General features: G+C 34.7%; 1 protein-coding gene across 2 annotated transcripts in view; it reads right to left on the reverse strand.

Annotated features, from left to right (window-relative positions):
• Kdm5 (Lysine demethylase 5) overlaps positions 1-4798 on the reverse strand; it is a 561081-nt gene extending 556283 nt beyond the window's left edge. For both annotated transcript variants that reach the window (XM_090393222.1, XM_090393221.1), the window contains exon 1: positions 4290-4798. In XM_090393222.1, the coding sequence (XP_090249348.1) occupies positions 4290-4439 (150 nt within the window). In that variant the 5' untranslated portion in view covers positions 4440-4798. The remainder of the gene's footprint in view (positions 1-4289) is intronic.
• Between the last annotated feature and the right edge of the window lie 15807 nt (positions 4799-20605).

A 20605-nucleotide genomic window follows, 5' to 3' on the forward strand; every position in this document is an offset into this window, starting at 1 on the left:
TGGCAAGGTTCTTAAAAAGGGTGTATGGGTACCACATGAACTGTCAGAAAACAAAGCACAGAGATGGGTGATTTGCAGTTCATTGTTGACCAGACAACAAAATGACCCCCTTTTGGAACGAGTCTTAACTGGTGACAAAAAAATGGATGCTGTATAAGAATAACAAACACAAAAAACAGTGGCTTTCTCCAAATCAAATTCCAATTCCAACACCTAAAGATGGACTTCATCCACAAAAGGTTCTGTTGTGCGTTTGGTGGGATATTCATGGAATTATTCATTACAAACTCATGGAACAAGGTAAGACTATCACAGCAGCCACCTACTGTGAACAATTAGAGCAACTACATCAAGCATTGTTAATCAAACGTCCTGCGCTTGTCAATAGAAAAGGGGTAATTTCGCAGCAAGATAATGCAAAACTACATTCTGCAAGAATGACTTGAGAAAAAATTAGGCAGTTAGGATGGGAACTTCTACCACATCCTCCATATTCGCCGGATGTTGCCCCTAGTGACTATCACTTATTCAGGTCCTTAGAACACAGCATAAGAAATAAAACCTTCCATTTGCAAGATGATGTCCAAAGGAGTTTGATATCATTTTTTGCCTCCAAAGAAAAAACTTTTTTCAAAAAAGGAATTCTAAGCTTAGTAGGTCGTTTGGAATAAGGTTATAATTAACGATGGCAAATATAGAATTGAATAATGTTAATTTGTTCTTTAATAAAATTTATATTAAAAATGTAGTTCAAAAAATTGATTACTTTCTGGTCCCCCTTATAGTTCAGCTATTCAATTGTCACTTTATTAGTGTTACATCCTGGTGCAGCAGGCTTCATTTCTGGAGGGGGAAAGGGGTGGTGAAGTGTTAGAAGTGAATGAAAAGGATGTATTCCAAATACTGAGTACACTAAATATCAGTGGAAGGTAGGAGGATTTTGCCAAGTGTTTTAAGAGAACATGCTATGAAACTGACCATGTTATTACCCTAGCTGATTAATGAAAGTCTCCAATGGAATAAGTTCCTAGAGAGTATAGAAGGGTAAGATAGTGCCATTGTATAAAGGTGATACCTCACTTGGAGGTATCAAAACTATAGGCTAGTTTGTATTTCTTCTGTAGTTAAGATTTTAAGGGGATTGGTAAAATTTGTACACAGAATTGGACAGACGAAGAAAATATTATTCATGCAGGTATAGTTCGACCACCGATTTGAGGTACCTCGACACTTCTGCGCATCTCAGAAAAAGGAGAATCCATTCCGATAATAGGGTAATCAGTCCGTATAGTGGGATGAGTTGTTTATTATTACCAGTCGGAAAAGTAACTCCTCTTTTATGATTATTGTAGTTACCTATGTTGCTTGTATAACAGTTGGAAAATTTTACCTATAAAGCACGTGATTTCGCGTGTTGGCGACCAATTCGGACGTCCTTCATTTCTTTCTCCCCTTCAGCATGAATCGACTATTCTTGAAAAGACGCGAAGCAGGGACCTACAAACGGTGGGCGAACTATAGGCATGGATTTGCTAATAAACACTATTGTTTTAGCAAATCTGGTTATCTTTTACAACAGAGTAACCATAGCAGTAAATGAGGGCGTTGCATACTATTTTTTTTTTTTGTGCTAAAGTACTTGACAGATTGGCGCATGAAAGTTGGTTTTCAAGTTGCAATATATGGGTTTGGATATCAGATCAATGGATTGGATTGGTAACTGGCTTTCTGAACGTTATCAGAATTGTACATGAGGGAGTAGAAAGGTTACAAAGGGAGTTCCCAGACTGGTACTGGGACAATTCAATCTTTATGTCAATGATATTGTTAAGGTACTATAGGGAAATATTTATTTGCTTGCAGATGATGTGAAGCTTGGGAGGGTTATTAGTAATAGTGGTGATTTTTTGATGCTTCAAAAGAATTTAAATAAGCTGGAAAGGTGAGCACAAATAGGGGATATTTTAATACAACTAAATGTAAGGTTTTGAAATTTGGAATCCACAGATTTCAGAAGGAAAAGTGCAAAGGTTGTGAAGACATTTCAGGGAACTGATAGAGGATGTTAACCAAAAGCAAAAAATATGGTGGTGGTCTCAATGTATAAAGCTTTGATCACACCAAATCTAATTTCTGTTATTAGGATTTGAACAAGAGTGCCGAGGTGAATGACAAAAATGATATTAAGACTGTACAATGTTTACAATGTTGGTTATGAGGACAGCAAACTACAGAGTTTGGTGGATAGAAAGCAAAGGGAAGGATATGATTAAACATATTGATGGGTTATCGAATTAACACTGGGAGATCTTTCACACCTGGTAGAAAGAAAGGAAACAAGGACAAGCAGTCCTTATTGTACGCTGCGGAAGGAAGTAGAAGTAAAAGAGGTAAAAATTAAGTTTTTGCATGGAGTGTGGTAGGAGCATGGAATGCATTGCCTTGAAGGTGTGATGAGAGTTGGGATGATTCAAGTGCTTAACTCCAGCAAGCAGATACACACGACTGACATACAGTCAGCTATGTCAGGAAGGGAAGTGCAACCTCCAGCTTAAACTCCACTCCAAACAGGATGGCTAGTGGCAAATGTTAACATAGTAAACATATATAACATTATTTCAATGATGAAGAATATCACTATTCACAGTAATGAACATTGGGGTTGTGTGCTTATAATAGAGAAGCAGCATTTTATTTGTGGGGAAAAAAGGGTTCTTTAACATTGTAGTTTCACTGTATAAGTTTTGAAAAGCATACTATCCATGTAAGTGTTAAAATTCATCCCACTACAGGAGAGGAGAAAAAAAAAAAAAAAAAAGAGAAAAGAAAAGAATTCATTGCAAGAGTAAATTAATTATATTTCATAAGTTGAATATAATTACAACTTAAACATGCCATGAAAATTTCTGATATTCAAATAATTTAATATCTTAAAATGGAAAATTAAAATTCATTAATATATATATATAAAGAAACCATATATATATATATATATATATATATATATGCTCTCCCTCTTATTATATTAAATGTTTATACTATCTTAATGATTGATACTTGTGGATGTAGTGGGCCCATTCTTTTAATAAACTATTTTGGCGAATTTAAAAAAAATAATAATAATAATCAAATGGCTCTTTAAAGGAGAAGAAACCATAAACCATGAAAAAAAAAAAAGTCGAATTCTGAAGCATATTTAAGAAGTTGTGCGTTTACTAGTCTTATTTTTTTCAAACAGTAAAATGTATTCATAAATACGTTATACATATATTCTTTATAGTACCTACATTAGCTTTTTTGTTTATATATATATATATATTTGGTGAATTCGAGTTAAACGGCAGCCATATTGTCTTTCTTCAATCTCACGTATGCATAAGCCTAAGAAGGAAGCCTCTCCCTACAAACAGTCAGTAATAGAAAACTGCTCTGGTAGAGGACTGTAGCATAATGAGACATAGGTCATCAACATCATAATAAGAACGTTTTAAAATCAAGCTACTAAGAACAAACCACATGGAACTTCTGGAGAAACTTTCAGTTATCGACAAATTAGGTGAAACTAGATGTATCCATAACCGAAATGTGATAGTCAATTTTAAATATTTATTAATAATAAAATGGGGGGGGGATCAGTAGCTCCTTATTGTTTAAAACAAAACAGGTTTTGTTTAACCATAGTTCTACTTCTTCAAATAAATGGAAATCATGCACTCTAAACATTGAACATTCGTTCGTAATCCACTTCATTGTGTTCTATCAGCGAAACGCATTACTAGATGCACCAAATTTTAGAATGTTCTTATTTTAAGTTGACAAAGGGCACCGCGATGTTTTATTTACTTATTTCAATTCCTCAGCATTCCTAACTGCTATAAAATATGTTCATACTATGTAAAAAAACACCATTTAATTAAAGCATCGTATGTCTGGCAAAATAGACGCCATAAATAACGAAAAGGGCTGAGAAAACAATAATAATGGCCTCCTCAACCGTTTTTGATCATCTTCCGCTCATAGGTAGTTTTCTGACGAAGGATGAACAGTAATCTTTTCACAAAAAGATTGCTGTTATTTTACTGTCACTTTAACGCTAACTCCACGCGTCAGAATAAATCTAGAGACTTGCTCAGAATAACTCTTTATACAGTACTCATATTTTGAAACAAAACAACGGAATTCACTACACCAAGTGACGGCTTTCACTTATTCCAATATCACAACCGATAATTTACCAATTGTTAATAAACATGAAGTAAAAGTTAAACGTATACTGAAAGTTTACTAACCGCTGGAGGCTTTATTTTGCAAATTCCAGTCTGTTCCGCTATTGGCCTTATCTTTGCTATGAATCCAAGAGGATCTTTAAATTCTTCAGATGTTGGTTCAAACACAGGAGCCTCGGGTGGAGGTGTAAATTCAAACTCCGCTGAGGTCATCTTCACTTAAATTACCACAAACTCAACTTGGAAGCATTATACACCACACGGAAAAAAAAAATTTTTTTGGCGACTGAAAGCCACGCACACATCTATACAAACATTACACCAAACAACAATCCCAAATCTCGTAGCCTCACGACATCACAACGTTAAACATCCAAGACAGATCCAAAGCTTTACACGACAATATTATACTTCCGTTCAACTTTAAAGAAAGCAACAGGAAACTTTTTAAAAAAATCAACCATCCAATTCTAAACAGTCACAAAATGCAAACTTTTTACACAAATATTTAGTTATACGTTTGTCCAATAGGTATATTTTTAATTGTTAGCGGAAGAATACAAGAGCAAACATTTTTCTCCACAATCACTTTTGCTTCAGCGCATTTAACTCCAATAAAGGCTATGCCCTCTAGTGTCTGAAAAGCATAACTAAAGGACAAAAAAAATTGTAACAGCAAACACTTTTAAAAGGAGCGAAATCTTCTGAAGAATAGAAATCGAGACATAAATTTCACTTTTCTAGAAATAATGCAGCTGTCTGCAGAATACATATTTTGTGTAAATCCACAAAGTATAAGAGGAAAGTTTAAATATCACAGGTTTTATGTAATGCTGCGATGCAAAAATTATAGCATACCACCTAAATAGAAATATGGGATATTCTAAATCCGACTATATTATTATTATTATTACGTGACACCTCCAAAGAGTCCAAAGACTCATCGAAGGAGGGCACTTACTCTACAACTCTCTGTCTCCACCAACTACAGTGAACCACATCATCTACACTAACGCCATCTACTGACCACCATTAGTATTTTCACAGACAATCATACACATCCATGCCCACGGCGGGATTCGAACCCGCAGCAAATACGCTAACCACTCAGCCAACCAGTTGTCAATATTGAAACTTAAAAACTTTCGAAAATAGACTAGAGAGCACATGAAAATAAAAACCAAGGCATCAGATTTGCCTTAACTTGCACTCCTCGATAGTTGAGCTCCACCTAGGAGCCCATATATTCGCCTTTTATTTGAGCTTTTCACGGGCCAGACAAAGTTTTGGAGGGGTTGTCCTTATCAGAGACTATGCAGAAACCTAATTTTAGACATTATCTAAATTCTTATATGTTCGACTATGAAAGAAGGATGGATTTATAATTTATAAAATCTACTTTGAATAATTCATACTGGGAATTTAAGTTTGTGTGCAGTTAAGAAGGGAATATGTGGAAGAATTTTCTCTCATAGAACAGTGAGTGAGTGGAACAGTTTGCTTGATGAAGTAGTGAGTGAATTTAAGAGAAAGCATGACAGCTAGTATGGGTGATGTATGTCCTTGATGAGTCGTTGACTCCCTGAAGGGCTAATAATAATAATAATAATAATAATAATAATAATAATAATAATAATAATAATAATAATAATAATAATAATCGCAGTTACGAAGCCTTATAGGCTCTTATTCAATAATTACCATTAAGCCTCGACCGAGAGTTTACTTACGAGGTCTGACAGAAAAAGCAAGGCTGTGCCTGTATCTCTTTTTTATTTAACAAAATGAGAAAATCAACTACGATCTATTTCAAAAATAGTTCCCTTCTGAATTGACACACATACGATGCTGCAAGGTTCAAGGCGATTCTGCAAGTCATTTTTGAAAGGCTATTAAGGATCTCCGTCGTCTTTGCTTTCGCATTTTCTACTGACAAAAAATTGGTTCCTTTGAGCACCGACTAGATCTTTGGGAAGAAGTAGAAATCGCAGAGAGCCAGGTCTGGCAAATAAGATTGGTGTTCAAGAACAGTGATGTTGTGTTTAGCTAAAAACTGCTTCACAGAAAAAGTGGAGTTGGCTCGTTGTCTTCAGGCAAAATCCAACCCTTTTTTTCACAGTTGTGGTCGTTTCCTTCTCACGCATTCGTCAAGTCTTCAAGATAATACTGATGATTTACCGTCTGGTCACTGGAAATCCTTTATGTCATTACAATATCATTACAATACCCTGGATATCAAAGAAAACAATCAACATGGCCTTGAACTTCGAACGACTCATGAGTACTTTTTTGGTCTTAGAGATATTGCTGACATCCGCTGCATTGGTTGTCGCTTGGTTTCCAGATCGTACGTAAATATCCAAGTTTCCTCACAAGTAATTACCGAATTCCACAAACCTGGTTCATTCTTAATGCGTTGCAAAAAGTCCAAACACGGTTTCTCACTACGTTCTTTTTTTGTTCATCTGACAACATTTTTGTTATCATTTTTGCACAACCCTTTTTCATTTAAATTCTTCCGTTAAAATGCGCTGAACATTTCCTTTTTCAAATGAACTTTCTCAGCTCACCCAACCTTCTGTTTTTTCGAATCACATCTCACACTTTTTTAATATTGTCATCGGTGACTGCTGTGTGTGTGTGGGGGGGGGGAGCCTTAACGATCATCATCTTTCAAGCTTTCTCTGCCTTCCGAAAATCGTTTGTGCCATTGAAAAACGAGTGCATGAGACATGCACTCTTCACCCTCGCGAATTTCTTCAGTTTCATAAGAAACTTGATGTTAACTCGCTGTTCACCCTTGCATTCCAACATTTTCCAACTGAAGATAGGAAAACATCTGTATTTGAACACACTCCACTCGTACTGAGTAAAGTGATGGAATTGAGCCTTGTTTCACTGTGACAGGTTAGAACATAGTCTATGACCATCTCTTTGTCTCTCCCCTTCCACTATTCGTTCCCAAAAGTATAGGGTCAGCAGTCTCGTTTTGTGTGTGTGTGTGTGTGTGTGTGTGTGTGTGTGTGTGTGTGTGTGTGTGTGTGTGTGTGTGTGTGTGTGTGTGTGTGTGTGTGTGTGTGTGTGTGTGTGTGTGTGTGTGTGTGTGTGTGTGTGTGTGTGTGTGTGTGTGTGTGTGTGTGTGTGTGTGTGTGTGTGTGTGTGTGTGTGTGTGTGTGTGTGTGCTCGTGTGTGTGTGTGTGTGTGTCGAACCTCTAATGAGAGTCACATATCTCTGACACAGGATTGTTATAATGCGTATTTGAAACTTTTGCGAATAGCATAGAGAAAGAGTATAGTCCAAACTACACCAAAAATCAAGACTTCATCAGTAAAGTACAGATCCGCGTGCGTTGAACGCTAAAAGGTATGCAACAAAAGCCCCATCTAAACGAAATCTCCCGCTGAGGTACATGAAATCGTCGTCTAACGTAAGAATAGCAAAGCACCATAGCTATATAAGATTTCTAACAAAATCATCAAACGCCATGCGCATAATAATGCTGGCATTTGATGCACAACACTCCTGTTATTAACGCAATATTAAGATATCACTCCTTCCCAGCACGAAGTAGTTGATATAATTCCAAATCCAAGAAAAGCTGAACAAATTCTCCCAAAACTATCGCCCAAATAGTCTGTTCTCGTAGCTGGGAAAAATGACTGATAGGTTTTACCAGAAAGAATGCAGAAAGTCACTAAAGAACTAAATTTCATTCCTGATGAGCAGTGGCATATCGAGGGGGGGGTGGAGGGGCAGCACTTAGAACCTTTTTGAACTTTTGGAGTTTATTCTAAAATACAGTCTCGAAAACTCAGTTCCAAATATTGTAATACTACTGCTAATTTTCCTTACAATTGCTGTAAGTGTTGCCAGTTGTGAGAGGAGTTTTTCTAAATTAAAATTGATTAGGAATTACCTACATTACTACGAAACACATTTCGACAATGCCATCGACGATTTTTGTAACAGAAAAGCAAGAAAAATAACATATTAGAATGTTGGAATTAAAGTTTATTTTACTTCAAAAATAAACACAGTGTTTTAATTTATTTCCCTATATGTCGTTTTGTAGTATTTTTGGTGTATATTGAGAGGAACAGCATACACAGGGACCATCCCCGGGCGGCAAAAGCTCTAGCTATGCCACTGCTGATGAGTAATTTTAATTTTGTGAGAACAATTCCCTAAACAACAAGTTTTCAGAGTCATTAAAAATCATCAGCATAGGATCCAACTGTAAGCAGCACACAGAGAGATTTTCCAGGACATTGTCAGAAGCCTGTGTAGCTCAGTGGAATTGGCGCTGGCGTCCTCTGCGCTTGGTCGTTTGAAGTCGGACTCAAGTCTAGTTGCCGACTGGAGGGACTTTTTCTAAACCTTTCTTCTACCGATTTCCGAGATAGTCGATCACTGGCACGGGCAAGCGGGTTTTTCCTCCCGGAAACTCGGGTTTTTTAATCCCGTAAACTCAAGAAAATCGACCGTAGTACCCACATTATTTCAGACAGTAACATATCTTCTTAGGGTTATGTACCAAGAGATGGCAGCACTTGTTTGTCAGCCTCTTCATCGGTGGCTGCTTTGATTAGTGATGGACATAGGCAGAGCCGGCGCTAGGGTTTTTGGCGCCCGTATGCAATTTCTATCTAAGCGGCCTGGTAACTCCGGGAGAGTGTGGTTCATTTACGATAATAAAAATTTTAATTATTTGAAATTTCTTAAATAAATTTTGACGGAACAGCCACACGTTGGTTCGCTAAATGTATAACGCACCGGTGGTGTTGGGTTTGGCTAGGCAGGATAATCGTTAAAAACCCGTATATTCAAAAAATTCTCAAAAGTTAAAGCAAATTTTGATAAAGCCACTTCACTTTAATCGTTGAATATAATGATACAGGGATTATAGCCTTCTCACCGACCCGAATCGCTAACAAAATTAAAATGAATTTTAATTAAAGTTAAAATTTATTTGAACTAAAGTTTAAAAAATGAGCCTGTGTAGCTCAGTGGATGTGGCGTTTGCACATCATCGCGCTAGGCCGCACGAAGGAATTCTTGGTTTCGAGTCTAGTCGGCGACTAGAGGAAATTTTTCTAAGCCTTTTTTCGACCGGTTCCCGAGTTAGTCGATCTCTGGCACGGGCAAGCAGGTTTTTCCTCCCGGAAACTCGGGTTTTTCGTCCTGTAAACTCAAGAAAATCGACCGTAGAACCCACATTATTTCAGACATTAAATATATTGTGTTAGGGTTAGAGACCACGAGATGGCGGCACATTTGAGCCGTCTCTCTTCACTGCGTACCGCTTAATTAGTGATAGCCTTGGGCCATCTGTCTCTGATTGGGTACCAGTGGAGATTGAACTGCCCACTCAGTCTCCAAAAGTTAGATAGGGCTAAAATGGCCTCGCCTACTCCCGTATATACGGGAATAAAAAGGCGTTAGCTGATTTTTTTTTTTTTTTTTAAGTTTAAAAAATTCTTGCATTTTACACGTTACTAAATTCTTAGTAACTTGTAAGTGGAACTATCTTTTAGAAAAATAAAAGAAACTCAAAATAGATGAGAAAATAAGAAAATAATTCAGAAATAATTAGAACATTTAATATAAGTATTCAAAAAATGACATCTTTACAGAATAACAGAAAATAAATTAAATTACATAAATATACTTGAATTTTTTTTATTAAAATTTCCAGGTTTTTGAATTCATATTCACAAAATTAGAAATAATGGTGTTAACGTCTAATTCCTTTTCAATAGCTATTAACGCCAAACTAACAAGCGTTTTTTGACATACTTGTTCTTAAGTAGGTTTTAATCAATTTCAACTTGAAAAAGGAACGTTCACCGCTCACTACACTAACAGGTAAGGTTAATAGTATTCTTAAAGCAATTGAAAAGTCAGGGAAAGATAAATTATTGGACACAATAAAATTAAGAATATCGAAAGGGCTTTTGAATATTTAAATTATCCTTCCGAAAAATATCCCGGAAAGCACATAACTCGACATATAGTTCTATTGCATTTACGTCTTTATTGTCGCAGTCCTTCAAGATAATCTCTATATCGTCACAATTTTTTCGTAAATCTTCGTTATTAATTTGTAGTAATCTATACAATAAATTGAAATTATCATAATATGTTTTTAATTGTTCAAAACGTTCTATTAACGAACACATTGCAATCTAGAAGTATATAAAACACATTCACTCTAAATTTATCTTCTAGCGATTGTGGCGTTTCGTCATGATGTTCGTAGTCAAATTGTCGTGTCTTCTTTCGTCGTCGAACTTCCGTACCAATTTTAAATTCTTGTTCTCCATTCACCTCTTCACTCAGTTCTTTTGCCGTTTTTAGAACTTCTTTAAAATTTGTATCTGATCGATACTCTTGTAATAATATTTTTTAAGTTTTCGATAGATTCTAAAGCAAGTGTAATGTTCATATTTTTGTCTTGAAGCATTTTACTCACAAGATTAATTCTGTTAAGTAAATCATGCCAAGTTATAAGAGAGCAAATAAATTTGTAGTCCTTTATTTTAGCACATAATGTTTGTGATTCATGCTGAGTTTCTTTATTAAAATTTTCATTATTTAAAATTTCAAAAAGTGCATCATAAATTTCTCCTAACTGATATTGTTGAGGGCGGATTGCATTAATTTTACTTTCCCATCGCGTTTCTGAATTGTTGTTTCAATGTTAGTTTTTTTATGAACTTTAAAAGGATTGCCCAACGTTTGTAAGAGAATGAAAAGAAATTTTATATTTCTTGAATAATTGCAAAGAAACTAATTGTATCTGCATTCACTTTGGCTGCATCGTTAATGATTAAATTTAGAGTATTAGCAGCACATGGCACGTAAAAAGCGCGAGGATTTTTGTTCAAAAGCAAATTTTGGAGCCCATATTTTTTCCCTTTCACATTTGCCCCATTGTCATACCCTTGACCTCGCATGTCTTCAATGGGAATGTTTTCCATTTTTCCATTATTGTTGCACATAAACCACGTCCGTTCGAATCTGATATATCTGCAAAACCCAAAACGTTTTCCCTGATCTTGACAATTCCATTGTCAAGATCAGGGAATAATAATGTCAAGCGAATAATAATGGTCATTTGTTCAATTTTACTTGCATCAGGTGTGCAGTCTAAAATTATGGAATATATTTAGATTTTCGAATTGATAATAAAATTGTGTCCCTGATTGCGTTACTTAAAGTTTCCAATATTTCATTTTGAAATATTGGAAACTTTAAGTATCTTCACTCAAATAATGTACTATTGTTTCGTTGTAGGGCCCTTTCAACATAATTTTCCACAACAGGATCAAATTCGCAAACAGTTCAACTAATTTTAAAAAATTGCCGTTATTCCTTTCATATAATTTATCAGATGATCCGCGAAAAGCTAAATTTTGGCTACCAAGGAATTTTATAATTTCAATCAAGCGTTCTAAAACACTCGTCCAATGTTTCTTTTCCATTTCATACATGCTTTGAGTCTGGAAATCAATAGTAGTTTTGTTTTTTTTTAGATTTTTATCAAGTTCCTTCCATTTAAAGAAAGTTTTCATGTGAGTTAAACTAGTCTCATGTCTATGTAAAGTTGTACTTACATTTCTCCAATCGTTATAACCTTCTACAAGACTCAGTAGGTGATTCAGTTGATTTGGTAGGTGCGACAAGTTTGCAACAAAAGCAAAAAACAGAATTTAAAGTTTCGGAATAAATGAGCCATGTTCTTGGCACGAGCTCCCGTTTTCCATTTTTCTATTATAACACGTGTCGCCAAATTTACGACCATATGTATCTCTGGGATATATTATATTTTTCTTTTGAACAGGCCCCATTTCAATTAAAACAGCTCGTAATTTTTCATCAATATTTCCCCATTCACCTGGATCTTCTAAATTGACAGAGACTAGCCTTGCGTTAGTTTCGTGGTCAACTACAACTAAATCTTGTTGTAGTTGACTAAATCCTAACTATTTTTCACTTAAATCATGTTCAATTATCTTGTTCAATAGTTGCAATAGTACTTTCATACAAACTAGATGATGTGCACGGTTCTTCAACTCTGATTTCTGATATATCGAGTTGGTTACAATCTATATCAGAATATTTTAATATTTTAACAAATTTATTAAGAGCCCCAGTTTGTTTCTTAATATCTGCTTCTTTCGCAGCATGATACTTACGATTTTGTGCACCGAATAACTTTTTTTATATTTTTGATTCCATTTCTATTTTATACCCACAAGAAATTATTACACAACACGACACAGAGATGAAATAACAGTCGGCATTGCGCTACTGTCAGTAGCCTACTGAGATGCGTACCATATGACTAGTTAACTAGCAACAAATGTTTTCTACGAAAATTTGTTTCTGCTCATAAAAACCGCTCATTGTTTTACTTTAGATAGACTGCATTAGACACAACATTCTGCAGGCAAGCATTTAGCTTGCTCTAGCTGCAAATTGTAAACAGCCGGCTGATCAAAGAGGCGGCAATATACATTTTTTTTACATTTTTATTCGGTGTATCCGGCCTTATTTATTTTAATATTAATCATTCTAAGAATTTTTTGTTTTTATGATAAAAATTTTGTTTCTTAAAAATTAACTTATGAACCGCTCCCTGGCGGCAGCACCCCCATCGTAGCGGCGCCCGCATGCTCTGCATTTCCGCTTCCGCCAGCCCTGGACATGGGGAAGCTATCTCTGATTGGCTACCGGTGGAGATTGAACTGCCCATTTAGTCTCTAAAACCTAGATAGGGTATAAAGGCCTCGCCTACTTCCTATAAGTGAATAAAAGGAGTTAGATGATTTTTTTTATTTCTCAAAGCATTCAAAAATATGGCACAAGGAGCTTTTTGTCAAACTCTTGGTGGCCAAATAACCAGAAGGACTGGACAAACATACAAAACCACAGTAGGCGTCCCACAGGGCTCCCAGTTTTCACCTCTGTTCTTCGATATATATATATATATATATATATATATGTTCAAAAATGAAAGAATTGCTTGCAATGACATCAATTCGCCAATTTTTGAATCATTATTTTAGATCCTGCTTAGTATTTTGTAGTTTTTCAGTTGCTAATTTAGGTCACAGTAGGCAAAAATACTACTCAAAATTATACAAAAAAGACTCACACAGTGCAGCCTAAAAATTAAATGAAAATAAACCTGCCAATAAATAATAACCTAATACAACAAGTATCCTCTTTTAAATATCTTGGAAGACTTATCACAAAAGATGGAAGAAAGCAATCAGATATTAAAACACAAATAATCTTAGCCAAAAAAGCATTCTACAACAGAAAAAACATTTTTACCAGTAAAGGACTTAGCATCTAGATCAAAAAAAAAAAAAAAAAAGGCTAGTGAAAACATACATATGGAGCATTGCAGTATATGGTTGTGAGACCTGGACCCTAACAAAACAAGACATCAAAAAAAGTTGGAGGCATTTGAACTTTGGTGCTGGAGAAAGATGATGAAAATTAGTTGGACAGAAAGGGAAAGTAATGAAGAGTTCTAAATATAGTTCATGAAGAGCGGTCATTAATGAAACACATCAATAAGAGATGAAAAAGCCAATTTGGACACCACTTGGGGCATGGTGGGACTGATTACAGAAATAATAGAGAGGGAATGTAGAAGGAAAGAGGCCACGAGGCAGACCAAGAATTTCATATCTAAATAACATAATGACACTAAGAGTTATGAAGAGTTAAAAAGGAGGTCACAAAACATGATGATCTGCTGTTATAATTACCAATCTTCGGATTGATGCACCAAAGAAGAAGAAGAAGAATGCATACCATTATTGCACTATCGCCAGCGTTTAGCGCTCTAGTAGTGGCACCTGTGCGAGGTATATCAGTCAAATAGATGACAAAGAGCAGTGGTGATAACAGGGATCCGGGGGGGAGAACTTGCTGTGATTTTGCTTTCAGGCGATTTCATTCTCATTCAGGGAATTCACTAGACTACGAATATTCCCAGAATTTGAAATAGAAAGTTTTGGCACCTCCTTCCATAGTAGCCATTGGCCAAATAAATAAGTCTAAAAATATATAAAGAGCTTCTGCTTCCTGGGCCATACCATTCATGTCCACTCAAAGGCAAATACACTGCTGTTCAAAACCTAAGAACTAACGCTATTTCTGAATATTACAACCGCAAATTCAGGCGAATCAGCTTATAGTGGTTAGTATAACTGACAATTTCGAGTAGAAACCGGGTACACATTCAAATCTTTGAATCGAGCAAAGAGATCATGTGATATTACTGAATAGATTAAGAGGCAAAATGCTGCACTAAGCGAATTATGTTAGATGAAAGCTCTCTTCGTGAAGGAATAAAGTTACAAACTTGAATGTCTTATAATGTCTCAAACACATCATCCAGATGAAAGAATTATTGGAAAGCTTAAAGAAGGCTGCAGAATTACTGATATTGCTAGAGAGTTTGGAATATCACATAGCATTATATACAGGCTCTAGGCAGCGTTACAAACCAATGGAATCTCTTCTACAAGTTTGCTAATAGGTAGTCCTCGCTTTAACACGGAGCATGAAGACAGATTTTTGGTTATAATAGCAAAACGTAGTCGACGCAGTACGCAGGTCAGCTTGCAAGTTGGCTCCATTCATGCACAGGTATATGGATATCTCGATAAACTGTGGTAAGATGTCTGTGACAAGTAAGCCCGAAGGCTTGTAGCCTGTGTCCCTTTATCCACACCTTATCAAAAAGCACGTTTTCAGAGCTGGTGTATCCATGAAAATTGGACAAGATAAAAGTGGGCTAATGTACTCTTCACAGATGAGAGTCATTTTAGTCTTTCCTCTGATTTTAGACGACCCTTCATCTGAGGTAAAAGTGGAACTGCTTACTACCCCAAGAATATTCTTGTAAGGGATAGATACAGAGGTGCTGGGGTCATGGTATGGTATTATGCTTAATAGATGCAAAAAGTTGTACCTTTTGCTAAAAACGTATTGGAATTTATTTAAATTAAGGGGATATTAAATCCCATGTAGTTTTAAAACCGAATAAGAAACTCAAAGATTGGAATCAGAGAGTTTCTTGCCGAATATAGTAAACTATAAAGTATCGGCGAGCACTGGCGTGAGCAAATGCAAGTAACCCTAGCACGTAGTGCAATACCTGGAGACTCGCAGCAAAGTCGGTAAATTCTGATCGCTATTCTTAGGTATTTTCCATAATGTAAAAACACATTTCCTAGGAAATGTATGCTGTTATTACATTATGGTAGGGAGGTCACTACCCAGACCGGTTTCAGCCTTTTTTGAGGCTTCATCAGTGAGTAGCTAGACCTAATACCAAAGTGTATAGCGAAAAGAACTTATATACACTGCGATACGAGTTTCCAAACAGGTTCCATTGCCGAAATGAAGCTTATTAGCTCTTTATACGTAAGTATTGGAATTTAATTTCTACGGAATTTCTAACTCATTTTGTCTGTAATATAATTTACTAGTATGCTAGTAAAAAATTGTCCAAATTTGGCTGTAGTCATGAAATCTTTTATATACAGGTAAAAATCTAAATAATCTAATAATCTAATACTATGATTCATAAGAAACGTACTACTTCACTGAGAAACTAGTATATGACATCAAATTCTTCCAGCATTAAAAGGCTGCAAAATTCTTTGCAAATACTGTCATCTATCCTAACCAATTAATCTTCCAGTTGACAGTGAACAATGACACTACATGTCGGAAACGTCTCAAAACCATGCCGAACAGGTAAGTTTTTTTTAACTTACTGCTAGATGATCAACACAGGCAAGCCACAGACTCAAAACATCTCAAGTCCTTCGTGATCTACAACCTTCAGTTAGACTACAACATACAATATCTCATGAGAAACGTCCAAAAAACCCACAAGGACAGGTAGTTTTTTTTAAAAAAAACTTATTGCTATTATCCCAGAATAGACGAACCCAGTGCTCACTAATCTATTCTCCAGCAATTTCCTTGCATCTTTTATAGAGGCATAAGGGATCACAGGTCCAGTCAACCCTTTGTACCAGAACAGTTATCAGTTATGAAATAAAATGAGAAGGTTTTTACTCTGATAAGATTGATGCCCGTCTTTTATGGTAAAAGCGACTCCTACCCTGGGCCCAGCGCTTTAGAAGGCCCCACATATCACAGACAGACAAAAAAGAAAATAAATTTATTAAAAGAGATAAAAATGCAATATTTAGAATCAGATCATATAAAATAATTGTTAAAGGTATACACGACCATGCGAATATTACCTTATCTTGTATGGGACACTGGTATTAAAACTAAAAGATCTGGATGCCCCTAGTTCTGCTAGCAGCTTTGCAGAACTAGTGCATCTGGCGATGAAGAGATACATGGATACCATGAGCACCTGCTCTTGTGACTAACATCGTCCAGACGACAGGGAAACGCTTTTTCATATCTCTATGGAAAAAAAATTAATTTTTGAAATTTTCATTTATTTAATTTACATTCTTTGATGAAAATATATTCAAATTTTGTAGATTGAATATAATTATATTTCATTTTTTAATCCTCTAGATCAGGAGTGTCAAACTCAATTGGACCGCGAGCCATTTGCCATAAAAGTGCATCTCAAGTGGGCCGCAAACAATTTTTCGACTAAAAAAAGTGGAAATAATTAGAATCGAAGAGAAGTGAAAGAACGAGTATAAATAAATCGAAAAATTAATAATGAAAAGTTTATTTATTCTAAGTCATTACAAGATATATAAAATAATAGTATAATGATTATGACAAGTCAAAAAAGATATTAATAATAAATAAATATTTTTATTATATTAATATTTACAGTATATAGCATTTAAACAAATTAAACCGAAATTAAATTTTATTTGAACAAATCAAATATTTATACAGTCTCATTAATAACCATCACAAAAATTTACAGAGCCTCCTGTTAGTTTGAAATTTTTTGTGTTTGTGTTGAAATGAAATACTTCTATTTTGGGGAATTTTTTAAATGTTAATGATAATATTTTGGGATAAATTTTGGGACAGAGGATAATATTTTGGGATATAAATATATATATATATATATATATATATATATATACTTGAATAATAATATAATTATGAAAATCACTGAAATTTGTCTCCATGACGGGAAAAAAAAAGAAATGCTGCTGTCGTTAGATCATTCAGAGGGCACCACTATTAAGATTACTATAATTATAATTATAGTAATCTTAATATTACTATAATTATAATTATTAATAATATCATTATAGTAATCTTAAGTAATTTAATTGTAGTATTTTATTTTTTTCCCGACACTTGACAACATCTTTCGTTAACCAGCTTGTCAAAATTTGGACTTAAAGATTGAGAGCATACGACCTTCGTTATCGTAGAAATATTGACGTCGGTTAGTCTTGATCTGTGGGCTATTTTGTTACCTTTCATACATGAGAATAATTGTTCACATAAATAGGTGCTTCCAGAATAACTTAGAATATTTGCTGCAAAATTTTATATCCGGATACTTTTGACCTATATAAGTGTATATTTTTGGATCACTAACTTCTTGTTATTTCTCTTTTAGAATGGAATGATTTTGGAAGTCAATAAGTTCCATTTGAATACAAATAGGAGCTTTTTCAAAATTAAAGGAAAAAGGACCTGAAAAAAAGCGAAAAAAACTTCTTGTTCCATAAAATATTTAAATTACCTATCAAATTCTTCTTTAATCTTTTCTAGTTTGGGGAAATATTAAGAAAAGGTAAAACTTTAATTCTTATTGTTCAACTGCTCGCGCATAGGAAAGTAATTTAGAATATTGTCTTTTAAATGATTTTGCAACAAAATTAATTTACATCTAAAACTTGACAGTGCATCAATCATGTGTGTTATTAACTGATCTTTTCCCTGAAGTTTGACATTTAAATCATTCAAATGTCCTGTAATAGCAACTAAGAATGCTAAATCTTGTACCCATGTCTAATCATTAAGAAATGTAACATCATGATTTTTCATTTCTAGGAACAATTTCATCTCCTCTAAAAGTAGAAAATAGCTTTTCTAACCTTATGACAAGATAACCAACAAATCTCTGTGTAATAAGATAGTCTTTCAAATTCACTCTCCAAGTGTTTAAGAAATTGTGCAAACTGGCAGTGATTGAGGCCTCTGGATCGGATGAGGTTCACAGTATTTGACACAGGCTTGAGTATGCTGCCCATTTCCAATACTTTGGAGAACGGGACAGGCTGATGAATAATGCAGTGGAAAGATTGCAGTTTTGGAATGTCCGGATACATTTCCTTTAACATCGCTGCAATTCTTGGTACAAAACCTTCATTTTTGCCTGTGATTGCTAGAGCACCATCGGTTGTCATAGCTACGAGCATGTTCAGAGGAAGTTGGTATTTTTCCAAAATGCTCCACACGGCGCGGCGTCATAAATGTCTTCCCCTGTAGTGGATTGGAATCAATTTCCAAGAACTCTTCAGTAATATTCATATTGTCGTCGCAAGCCTTGAGAAACAGAGCAACTTCAGCCACGTCGTGAAAAGATTAAGTTTTTAATCACAAAACATGTTTACGTAAGTATAATATTACAAACAAGTCAGAATTTGCATTGCAAAAAGAATTAGTCTGAACAAAAATACAATATTATGTATTTTAACAGATATTCGATTGTTTAAATTTAAAATTCACTAATGAGACTTTTGATTTAGCATCTTCTCAGCCAATTTACTTAAATCTCGATTGTATGTCGTGCACTTTAATAGTAATTCGGCTTCCAAACTTTCATCAGTCAATTTGTTCCTATACTAATTTTTAATGTACTTCGTTGAAGAGAAAAATTGTTCGCAATTGCACGTTGAACCGAAAAGAGTCAAAACAACAAAAGCAAGTCGCCTGACATTTGAATAATTAGTTGGGAAAGAATTCCAAAATTTAAATATAATTTCCTATGGTGTTTCTTCAATAGTTTCCTCATTTTCTTCAATTTGTGCTACTATTTCCTGAAGTTTTTATACCCAGATACTTTTATTCTGAATTTCCAGAAGTTCCATTTGTAGTTCTGCAATTGATATTCAGGGAAAAGCTTCAATATCTATTAATTTTAAATCGCAATTTAACGGATGTAATATAAATTTCATCATCTCCTGATGTTTTTTAAAATCCTGAAATCTGCTTGTAAATGAATTTAAAATTACAGTAATCATTTTAGCAAATATTTTGCAATCAACTTTTTTTCTTGATTTAAATTCAATCTATAATTTTTTAGATTTTCAAAATTTATAAATTTTTCTTCAGTAACATCTTCGAAAAACATTCTTAGTTTCTGTTCAAAGGTAAGGACTTCCTCTTGTAATTGTAAGGCTGTGTTTCCCTTCCGTTGCAACTTCAAATTTAGCTTATTAAAATGTTCTGTCATATCAAGAAAAAAACAAAAAGTTTGTATCCATTCGGGATTACTGAAAAGTTTCACAAAATTTACGTTATCATTTTTTGTGGTTTAAAAAACTATTACATCTTTTAAGCACTGAAAAAAAAAACATTTTAATGCTTTTCCTCTTGATAACCATCGTACAGATGTAAATGTCACTAAATCTTTATGTTGGCTACCTAGTTACTCTAAAAATGTGTCAAAAAGTCTGTGATTCAACGCCTGAAATCGGATGAAATTGATCATTGGCATAACAACATTCATCACTCTTTTTAGTTGTGGCAATAATCCCAAAGAATTTGCAACTAAAGCTTCTTGATGCAAAATGCAATGCAATGAAATAACTCCATGTGGAATATGAGTGGAGAATAATTTAACAAACCCCTTATTTTTCGCAATCATAGAAGGCGCGCCATCGGTCGCAATGTAAACTGTATTATTAATATTTTATTTTGTAAACTTGTTAGAAGGTTTTCTGAAATATCTTGACCTGTAGTGTGTCCTTTAAGTGTTAGCAGATCAAGAAGTTCTCGAATACCGGAAGATGTGATATATTTAACTATCACTCAGCGTCGTGCCATATCAGAAATATCATTTGATCCATCAACCGCAGTATATAAAATCGACAGAATAAATATCCATAATTTGCATATTTGAAACTTCTGCAGAAATTTTACAATCCGTTCCTTGATAGTTCTTGTCGAAAAGATTAATTTTTAATTTTTTTACGTATCCCGTCCTTATTTTTCATATCCTTAAATAGAATTTCCAAGACATTATACATGCAATTTTTGAGAAATTCACCATCAGTAAAAGGTTTTCCTGCTTTTGCTATTTCAAGGGATAACAAAAACTTGCTTCAGTAGTATTCGACGAAGATTTTGTCCAAGTTGACAAATTTCTTTG

This window comes from Typopeltis vanoorti, chromosome 5, assembly GCF_054136105.1.
Source record: "Typopeltis vanoorti isolate ZY-2024b chromosome 5, IOZ_Tvanoo_1.0, whole genome shotgun sequence".
NCBI lineage: Eukaryota > Metazoa > Arthropoda > Arachnida > Uropygi > Thelyphonidae > Typopeltis > Typopeltis vanoorti.